This window comes from Lissotriton helveticus, chromosome 5_1 (assembly GCF_964261635.1).
Source record: "Lissotriton helveticus chromosome 5_1, aLisHel1.1, whole genome shotgun sequence".
NCBI classification, from domain to species: domain Eukaryota; kingdom Metazoa; phylum Chordata; class Amphibia; order Caudata; family Salamandridae; genus Lissotriton; species Lissotriton helveticus.
In genome coordinates this window covers 2046988461-2046999605 of record NC_136065.1, presented here as the reverse complement: position 1 = coordinate 2046999605, position 11145 = coordinate 2046988461, and the positions used below count along the sequence as shown (strand labels likewise).

The window sequence follows — 11145 nt, the reverse complement described above, 5'->3', positions numbered from 1 at the left end:
GGGCCTGAGCTCCTTCCGGCCGGCACTGGGGTGCGTGAGCCCCCCGTCCTGCAAGCCACCAGAGGGTCCGGGCTCCACCGGGGCCCGGGGAGGCTCTCCCTGGCCTGGCTAGGGTTCAGAAGGTGGGACCGGGCCTGGGGCTTGAGCTCCGTCCGGCCGGCCCCGGGGTGCGTGAGCCCCCGTCCTGCAAGCCACCAGAGGGTCCGGGCGCTGGGGACGGCGCTCCACCGGGGCCCGGGGAGGCTCTCCCTGGCCTGGCTAGGGTTCGGAAGGTGGGACCGGGCCCGGGGATTGAGCTCCGTCCGGCCAGCCCCGGGGTGCGTGAGCCCCCCGTCCCGCAAGCTACCAGAGGGTTCGGGCACTGGGGACGGGTCCCCACTGGGGCCCGGGGAGGCTCTCCCCAGCCTGGCTAGGGTTCGGAAGGTGGGACCGGGCCCAGGGAGCAGGTGTGGCTGGCTTCATCCACCAAGCTGTCAGAGCAGAGTTTTCTGCCCACCCCTAATCGTAACATGAATTTCAGACCCCATTCATTAGGCCGAGCATTCTAGACCTCTTGGATATTCTTTAATATATGTGTATGTACTTTATGGGCTCTGGAGATCAGCCCTAGGACTTGTTTGCTTCCGCCTAGGGACTCTTTTTCTGTTCAACTGCCTCTGTTTAACTGTCTTGATAGAAAACGACCAGTAGAGGTCAGTAAAATACCAGAATTGCTTTCTGCTGATGGACTTTCTTTTTTTTATTCTTCTGGCAACTGCCTCTATTTAACTTTTTTGATAGAAAATGACCAGCAGAGGTCAGTAAAATACCAGAATCACTTTAGCATTTTCTAGATTCCAGTCCATAGAAATTGTCCCACGAGCACCCGTAGACAATAATCTTTTCAAATCTTGTATTTTCAGTGATATGACCACCGAAGGCCCTGATTTTACATGAGAAACAGAGCTTTGAACTATACCATTTCCTTCTGAAAGGCAATATTTCTCTCTATGTTTTCCCATACCAAGCGTGCCACGCAGTTTGGTGCTATCTTTCCCTAAATGTTAAAGAACAATAGATGATTTAGCACTCAGGCTAATGTGCTGCATAGCTAAATACATAAAACGTCTCATAGGCAAGACCGATTGCATAGCAAATGCTTGTTTTTATCCCTATTTCCTAACCTCATTGTTGAGGCAACCAACAAAGTAACATACCCTTATCAGTTATGCAACCTTAGAAAAACTCTAAACATATCTTTGTTCTCATCCGATCAAAGCTTTTGATTGTAAACAAAAAAAAACAGCTCTAGGCACTTTGGTAATGCTTCTTTCAAAATAAATTGTCTTGCAAGCCCAAATTATTAATCTGTGTGAAGTTCAAATCAAACCAGTACCTTAATAAAAGAAGCGATGCTCACTAGATACACTGATCACAATAGGTACATTTTATGTTATTTGTTAAACTTACAACCATCAGCTGTATCTTCAGCTGCCTATGGGTGAGATAAAGATCTGTTTGTCAGGCACAGTGAGAGTGAGGCAAAGAAGGGTGGAGCATATAAGGGGGCAACTCTGATTCATAGAAGCATCATTTCTTTCATCTATGCAGAAAATGTGCAGAGTAGAGTAGTATTTTTGTATAACAATTTGAGAAAACTGAGACGGAGGGGAAAGCCAAGTGGGTTCATACCATTCATCCGACTTCTCTGGCCAAGAATTGTTTTATTGTTTTGGGTTGTTCAGGTGGGAGTCTTTTGTGTGCCTCATTTCCCATCCTCTTCCTCCAACCCCCAAACACCTCGGGAAACAAAATACCAGAACATACAGGAATATAGTTAAGATTCCTTTGCTAAATATGGACATAAACTTCATGGTTGGCCTAGTGTGGGACCTTTGGAGAGGTCATGGATCAACGAATTAAAGTATATCCAATGGACTGTCTTGATCGTCATCCCCAAACACGGCTGCGCCTTCTGCTTAATGTCCTATTCCAAGGATAGTGCCAGGAAAACAATAGAAATTATGAGACTGTGGTGGCTTCACGTAAATCATGAATATTATATTGTGCGGGTCATTCTGTATTTTTGCGCAGATTTGCGTAGTCTTTGGGCATCCAGCGCAATGTGTGGTACTTGACATTCAGCCTTCCATCCCAGTTGTACTCAGGTGACAGGAGCTTGGTGGGCTTTGTGTGCAGCAGGTAATGATTGAGATGACTCTCCTCCTGCCAGACTGCCTCAATCCCTTTGTCTTTGTCCCTCCGGAGGCCCTCCTGGCAGGCCCTTGCAAGCTTTAAGATCTCAGAGACTGTTCCAGCAAAGGCGGCTGCGTGGTAGTAGTAGTCACTCTTGCAGGGGTCAACAAAGGCAGCAGATGCAGGATTGGTTTCAAATGACTGTATGAACTTGGGCCGGAGATAGTGGTAGGAGTGGCTCTGGGCCACCAAGTCACTCAAAGTTTCAACCCCGTAGAGAGATGTGAACTCTTGGTCCACGTCCATGCAGAAGAGAAAGTTAACCTCACGCTTAGCACGTGGGACCACCAACTCAGCAATATCTCTCATGCGCATCATGCTAATGTCTTGCCAGCGGGCATGTTTCTTGACTTTAATCACCTCCATAGACCTGTTGGGCAGCAAGTAGATTTTGGGAACCAGGGAGGGGTCGTCTACCATCACATAGTAGACGACAGGATATCCTGGCATGAAGTAAAGCTCTGCAGTTTCCAGAAAGTGCCCAAGATATCTTTGGATGTACCTGGATAGGAGAGATAAGGATGATAATTAATTGAGGGCTAACCAGAAAAGGTGACAGAGAGAGAAAAATGTGGCAAGACAGGAGACAGGAGACAGACCATTAAAAGATCTTTTCCGATCACATACTTGCCCACCCATGCACCTATCTTCAGTACTAATCTAAACCTCTTGGCCTTTCACTCCCAAAGCACAAGGTTCCACTAAGTTTGCATGAAGTGTGGTCACAGCACTGCCAGTACATCACGAGCCATCAGCTACATGTTTGACCAGACCATCTGTGTTGTAACCCATGACAATGCCTATAGATGTTCAAGGTTAATGTGAAATGCACTGTGGGAGACTACCATCCACAGAGCTCACCTGAAGAAACAGTCAAGTTTACCAGTACCTGGGTACTAGGTAAGATCACTTTCTTTAAGGAGGCTTCCAACCATGATCCAACGAACAAACACAATTCATGTACAGTCAAAGCCAAGAATGCAGGTGGAAGATGCATACTGGCCCTGCATTCCCGTGGCTGTTCCTCACACCAATCCTGAAATGGGAATACTATCTCACACTTAGAGTTCAAGAAGATTCACCATTGCGTTGGCTAGGAATGGGTGTGTTATTTACCACATCTGGTAAATACTGTCACTGTGGGTGTGATAAAATTCTCCTAGTCCTCATTTTGGAGGGAAAAAGGAGGCATAACTTGCAGAAACATTTTTACAACATTGATTGCCACAGGTCCTTCCTTTTCCCAGGACTTTCCCTTGTAAATTTCAACAGTTTATTTATTGGAAAAATCTTTCACGTGAAAATAGTGGCGGTATGATAATTATCACAGCTCAGAATTCTGATCCCTTTAGCATGTCCTTCAAGAAGATTCATAGTATCAAGTACAGGTCATCATCATGGGTTTGACATTTTTTAGCAGTCCAGAAGGGAGGTGCTGCTAAAGAACTAAAGTGCTGTGTGACGTCCTTGTAGTATCCAGACCAAGGTTCGCCAAATAGTAGCTCGTGAGCTACTGGTAGCTCTCCTGCTGCCTGTGAGTAGCTTTCCTGGGGCAGCTTAGTGAGCTAAATTAGAAGCTTTTGCTTGGATGAATTAATATGTTATAAAACAATCTTTTTATTGATAAACAAAACAGTAGGCGTCACAAATCATTCTGCAGTGGTATAATGAGATTATAACACGTTTATTCGCCTTGGTGCCACCCAACCCCATTTGTCACATAGTCCAGACTTATAGGTTAGGCGCTTCTATGGCCATTCGATTAAATTTGCAAAGTACACCTAGTTTTCTTTTACCATAGGAATAACCATTTGTATGTCCAATAAGCTCTACCCCTGTAGGCTCTCCAATTGCCCGGTTGAATTAATATATGTATGCCAAAATTGAAAAGCAGGTAATTCGAGATGAAAATGTGTGTATTTTCTGAACTCATAAGTTGATGTTTGGGAAAAAATGGTTGACTTTCCAAAATATATTTGCAACTTATATTTGAGTGATAGAAATCAAACTCTGTCGGAGACTTATTTCAATATTATTAAGTAGGTGCTATCAGCATTGCAGCTATGGCTGTTATGTGTTTCACATGGAGAGTCACTCTACATTGACAAAGCTTTTTTTTACATCATTTCTAATAACTGTGCCTGATGCACTGAGGTGATCTCTGCTGGTAATATTGAATACGGTTTCCACAGTGTAATATTGTCTCATGTGGTTACTAATACATCTCAAATAATATTAGTAGCTTGAAAGTATTTTTATTGAAAATAAGAAACTCATATTTGAGAAAAACTTAGAGACTCCTTATCCAGATACACCAAGAACAGCATTCACTATAGTGGTAAGCTTATGGGGTCCAGAGTTTACTAATGACATGGACTGTGGCTTTAATCTGCCCTTTTCACAACATATCTTAGTTAATGAACTTCCCTCAAAACAACCTAACCAGCGAAGGTAGCCCTGTAATCCACCAGAGAGTTTCACTCAAGTGTTGCCAGTATGAGTACCCATTGGATTCTGCCAATCCACACTGTTCAGTTCCTTGTTACAACTGATCTCTCAGGTGTTGGAAGGATGCTTAGACTATGAACTCAAACAACCTTGTGTGGCATGTGCTGTAATAATCTCACTTCTTCCTCCTTTTCCATATGAAGAGGATCATTCCAGGAATTCCCGCTCCCTACCTTATTATATCCATGTTTCATGGCGTTCCTAATAATGTCCATATACAGACAAGCTACTATTAGACTCAGTTTTTGCTAATGATTTAGCCCTTTATGCTGCATCGTCAGTCCTTGCCTTTCCAGCAAACAAAACACTTGTTTTAGATTTTTGGGTATAAGCAGGTAGCAAGTTGAACAAAAGCAGGAAAAGCCCATGTAGTGCTGTAGTAAGGATCTTACCGTAGATGATTCCATATGTGTTGACCATGCAGGATATCTTAGGGTTAATCTCTTAACCATTTTCACGACCTTCTTGACGGCATACGAGAATGCAGTGCTAAGTGGACGGAGACCCTCAGAAAAAAGGAAAATCTGCTGCTATCTTGATTGGTCTGAGCGGTACAAAAGGGGGTGGTGATGGACGGAGCATCTGAACCAATCAAACACTCACACCCAGTCAAAAGATCTGTGTTTGATCCATCACCGTTCTTTAGCCCACTCTGCCACCCCAGTTCAGACATGGCTATATGCAAATCAGTCTGACCCTGTGCCTCATGGGAACAGTCCAGCCCGAACTGCCAAGCCATGCCTTCCCTGGACCGGAAACAAGCTTCCGAGGACCGGTTTCTGGCATTACAGCCGTCTTCAGCCCGGCTTGCTTGAATCCAGTGGCAAAGTGAGCAAGGGACTCAAGTCTGAGCATACCCTGCCACACTTATGGCGGCCAAAGCGGTACAAAAGGGGGTGGTGATGGATGGAGCATCTGAACCAATCAAACACTCACGTCCATCACCACCACCTTTTGTACATCTTTATTGGTCTGGTCAGTAATGACCCTTCCAAAAATGCTTTATTATTTCAGGTCTTGAGTTATTTTTTTAATATCTTGTTTTAATTTAATCTTGGGGTGAGGAGCATAAAAACCCCACGCAAACTATATGTTTTGCTTGGATCGAGGAGGATGGACCCTAGAGAGGTGATGAGGGGCCCTCCCTGCAGGTTGGAACTTGAGGGCACGGCTCTGGATGGGAACGGGAGAGAGAGCGGGAAGAATCAACTGCCATTCCTGAATAGGATATGTGGTATTGGGCAGCAATGGGCAGTTGAGTAATCCTACTTTTTCAGACTTTCACTGAGATTTTTTCATGTTTGATATTTACATTAAATGTGCCTCAGTTCTAAAATGTCTTTCATTTGCTTTCAACGTTAGTTTATGTCAAGGCAATTTTATCTTTATCTGCAGATACATTTTGAGATTTGTTTTCTATTCACCTCTACTAGAGTGGTCTTAAATGTTGTGACTCACCACTATTTCTAAAGATATAAACAACAAGAATGTGGCTGACCAAGGTTTCGCACTTAAATTTCAGTATCGGATAATCAGAAAACGGCTATGCACATGAACATCCGGAGCTAACCACATAGACGCTCCACTGTCGAGGCAGATACCAGATCCTATGAATAGAGATGGTGCACCAAAATTAGAAGTCCAGAAAGGTTGTAGTATTTTGAAAAAAAGTCCTTTATTAGTTCAATCTTTAAAAGGCCTCAGCCAACGCGTTTCGTTCCATTCGGAACTTCGTCAGGGCTAGATACTTTCTGGGAGTCCCATAAGGCAGCCAAAAAATCTGAATCAAAGCCTCCACGTTGTGGGTAGGTTAACTTCTTGTAATAGGTAGATGAAACGTAATAAATGGAATTTCGAAAGCCAAATGGCGTCAACAGGCAGAAGTCTTCGCAGTCCAGGCAGAAAAGAGCCACACAGTGGTTGTAGATCAATGTAAATACGGAAATGGATCAAAGTCGTGGATATGTCAGTCAATAGACTGTATTGGGGTCGTACAACTATTCAGAAAGAGGTAACCACCTCTCAGCAAGAGCTACGGCCCAAAGTGCCCGAAGCGCAGTTGACAGAGACTGGGGGTAAGAACTGAATTTGAGTAAAGTGGATGTGTGATAGGGCATGTATAACCCTAAACCACCAAAAAAGTAATGTTCTCCCCTTCTGAAAAGGTTTATTTCTATTTCTGCCAGATCCGAGTCTGAGTAAACGCCACCTCAGAAAAGGTGCACCATCCCTATTCATAGGACCATTTCTAAAGATCTTCAATCATGTAGTAGTCAAAGTTTGATTTACGTTTGTCGTACAGTGTCCTTTGCCGTTCTTCTGCACTCGTGTTTACGACTTTTGATCACATCTCTACCCAATGTCAGTTACTTCCTTCACAGTTCTTTAAGTATCTTGAACTGAGGTATTTTGTTTCAGTAAAACCAAAGCACAATCTCAGCAGCAAAATCTGTCCCTTGATTTCCTTGTTTGGTACCAATTAGCCATATATCAGAGTGTTAAGCTTCATATAAAGTAATCCGCCTTCCATATGGAATATCAAGTGGTGGAAGATCCCCTTGTTAGAAGGATGCCCATGTCTTGCGTGAGATTGTGGGTAAGGTGACCATGAGGAATGTAAGAGAATGGTAGGTCTTGGACTGGTGGCTCAGGTGTTTACACATGACAATAACTCATCCACATTAGAAAGGAGTAGCAGACTTCTACTGTGAGATGAGGGATGGGTTTTTTTGAGGCAAGAGTTCCAATTCATAGCTTAAAGCTTTGTCGTCAATTCCGCGATACAGTAATATAGGATTGCCATAGCTACTAGCAAGAAGGCACAATATTATAAATCTATATTTGATTTTTAATTTACTCCTTAAAAAATTGCTAAAAGACATTGGATCCACTAGATCTGATTGGCACCAGTAGGGCAGCCAAGTATATAATATTCCTTTCATCCATGTGTATTTCTCTAGGCAAAATAATAATTGGAACGATGCACTGCTGCCTTCTTTCCATTCTGGATGCCAGATTAATTATTGCTAAACACTGAAAATCATATTGTTTTTGTCAGGTTGCGGGAGGTTCTCTACGCCTTCCATATGGAATATCAAGTGGTGGAAGATCCCCTTGTTAGAAGGATGCCCATGTCTTGCGTGAGATTGTGGGTAAGGTGACCATGAGGAATGTAAGAGAATGGGAGGTCTTGGACTGGTGGCTCAGGTGTTTACACATGACAATAACTCATCCACATTAGAAAGGAGTAGCAGACTTCTACTGTGAGATGAGGGATGGGTTTTTTTGAGGCAAGAGTTCTAATTCTTAGTTCATATCTGTGTACAATGCAAGGGTTAATAGTTTGAATGAGAGAACTAACAGAATGCAAAAGGAAAAGTTACTTTCTTTTGACTGTCGTTTTAAAAAAAAGGTTTGGATAATGTAGAATAATTCCTGGGTGCAATGCCAGTCCTTGGAAAACACACACATTTTTGTGAACATTTCCAATACATTAAAATGATTTATCTTTCAAGTTTGTAGAGCGTTTTTTTTTAAAGAGTGGCTTCAAACAAGACAAAGCAAGCTTGCACCAAGAGCTCTCAGGAAAAAATGTAACACTGATTCTTTCATTTTCCCTCTAATGTGACATGGTTGTACTTTGGTTTGGAGAGGTCAGCCCCAAGATATTTTTGACCAATTTCTTTAGATCAGTAACATATATGCAATATATATATATGTAACTACATTGCAAGCGACTACTCTGGAGTGAAAACATCAGCAGTCTCTACATTGGCAGTACATTTACAGCTCAGGTATGTTCTGCGCCATAAGGGGTTATGGAAACGATTCCCTGACCTCCTGTCTCAGATAGGACTTTCAAAAGGTATCCCCCTGAGTGACAAATAAAAAACAGATTTTCCTGCTGGGTTCTCAGACTGCTGGACTAGGCTTGCAACTACATCGAGGTCCACTCGACAACAGTCAACCCTGGTTAAGGAACCGTATACTCATGGCGAGCTTCATCGCCAGGGCTGCAAACCAATGCAAGATTCACAGGCCTTTCTGTGGGGTTGCAAACCCAGAACCACAGACCACAAAGACTCAACACATGCCTGTGAATCTTGCTTTGATTAATGGTCCAAGGCCATGAAGACTGCAGCACATACAATACGATCCAGAAACCCTACAAGGAATTAAGAAGGAAAATCTGGGCATGGCTAATGGGGGTTGGGCGCACAGCCTTCACTGTGCAAGCCCAAATGCCGTGCATCTTGGAGATTTGCCGGCCCTGACAAGTTGAGTTTGGTTGGCTCACACGTCAAATTCAATGGTAATGGCCTTATCCATGATGTGACGGATTACAACTGTCCTAGAAGTCTTAATTTGTCGTACAAATGAGAGTACATGAAGATTACCCATAACACTACGAAGGAAATAACAGGGATTGCATTGTATATGGCAAATGCCAATATGATTCATCATGCAGTTACATGTTTAGTTTTCTGCTGGTATGTCAAGCTGAGTGCAGTGCAGGGATTTCAGCGTCCTGCAGATCTGACATGAGAGAGGTCAAAACGTTTTTTTTGCTAATAACTTTAGAATTAATTGTCAGATTTAGACAAAAGTAGAGATACCAGAATTGTGATAAATTTATAAATTGTACATGCCCCTGGCTGTTGATCACATGGGATGCTTGCTATTTATGACAAGCTGTAGTTGCACAACTCCAAAGTCAATGTGCAATAGTGGTTAGTCACAGGGTAGGTGTACACAGTCCAGGCCTGAGGCAGCCCAGGCAGTCACCTTTTGCTGGATCATGCAAAACAGGTGGGAGACTACAACATGAGGAGACATAATCATTCACCACCTACTACATAAATACCCACAACCACCAGTGAAACACTCTTACCTTTCAATATACATACCACAATTGCTAGGAAATTATGGTTAGCGTTGGTCAAAGCACCTTGAGAAACCTCTTAAATCCACTCTCAAAACTACATTGAAAGGGGACGTGGCTAGGCGGGCTGGCATGGCGGACGCAGTTTAGCGGAGCTCCGTCCAGCCCAGTAATTATCCTTGCAGATATCCTGTCCCCCTCTGATACCCCACTGCCCGGAGGGGTGGATCCGATGCCGGTGGCCGGCGGCGAGCCTCCGGTAACATTTTAAGCGCTCCAGGGTGCCTGAGGACCGGAGTTGAGAGCTCGGCGGTGTGCGGCCTAGCGCAGCAGGGAAAAGGACCTTGAGTTTCAAGCATCCAGGTGGCCGGAGCACTGGTGGCGCCGCGGCCGGCTGCAGGCGGAGCGGGGCCCTACATCAGGGGGACCAGCAGATGGCTTCTGGGGGCTGACCCCCCCCGGAGAACCAGCTGGGTGGCGGGCTTCAAGGGAAGGTGGCCCCCTCTCCTTCATCCTGCTTCCTCGGGGCTCCTGCGCGTTGAGGCCTAGTGCCGTTTGGAGGAGCTGGGGGCTCAAGTTTGGCGCCGGACCAGGGTAAGCATCCGGCGGCGGTGCCCGTGGAGAGTGTTCGGGGGGAAGTTCGGCCCTCGGGGGTGACATCCAGTGTGTGGAGGAGGTGAGGCCGGACCGAAGCAGAGCCCTCCATCGCTGGGCCTGGCTTTGCCGTGGACGGCGGGCCCGGGGTTGCGCCCTGACTAGCCAGGAGTTCCTTGCTGTATTGCGCCCCGGGGCTGAGGGGTGGAGCTGGACGCTCACGGAGGGGGCGCATACCTGTGGCATCGCTGGTATGTGACGTGGAAGGTGGCCTGTGCTCCATTTTACGGCGGTCGGAACGGGCCGCAGCGGTGGAGACGGTGGTGCGGAGGTCTGGGCCGGGGTTCCGTGGCCCAGAGTGGACACTGACTTATTTCCAGCCTGGGGTCCGGTGAAGAGGACGTGGGGCACAGGACTGGGTGGCTGGCCCTGGCCTGAGGGTGCCCGCTGTCCGGCTGAGGGTGGCCCGGGATTACATTTGCAGCCCTAACGGTCTTTGTGTGGCATCGCCTGTGGACGTGACGACTGGGCCTCCCTTGGGTGGAATTCTACAACTGGCGCCCATGACGCGGGACAAGGGCGGTGGAGGGACCACGAAACATGGGCCCATTGACAAGTTCACGGGACCTGGTGGGAGTGCAGGGACTGCAGGCGGTCAACAAGACTCCAGACCAGACAACGCGGCTTTGATGGCAGTCCCGGGATATGTTGGACACTGAAGATAGGCACAGTGGGGTCGGATGTCACACTATTGCGCCAGGACTTGCGAAACGCCGTGTCCCGCATCACAGAGGCAGAAACCCGGATCTCAGGGGTGGAGGACGACGTCGCGGCCCTGAAGTCTAAGGTAGCCAGTATGGAGAGCATTCAGAAGGGCCTGGCGCTCTGAGCGGAAGATGCGGAAGGGCAGGCCAGGCGGAACAATC

General features: G+C 46.0%; 1 protein-coding gene across 2 annotated transcripts in view; it reads right to left on the bottom strand.

Moving 5' to 3' along the window:
* Positions 1-1406: 1406 nt before the first annotated feature.
* LOC144753967 (N-acetyllactosaminide alpha-1,3-galactosyltransferase-like) overlaps positions 1407-11145 on the bottom strand; it is a 115526-nt gene continuing 105787 nt past the window's right edge. For both annotated transcript variants that reach the window (XM_078641489.1, XM_078641490.1), the window contains one exon: positions 1407-2737. In XM_078641489.1, coding sequence (XP_078497615.1) covers positions 2053-2737 — 685 coding nt within the window. In that variant the 3' untranslated portion in view covers positions 1407-2052. The remainder of the gene's footprint in view (positions 2738-11145) is intronic.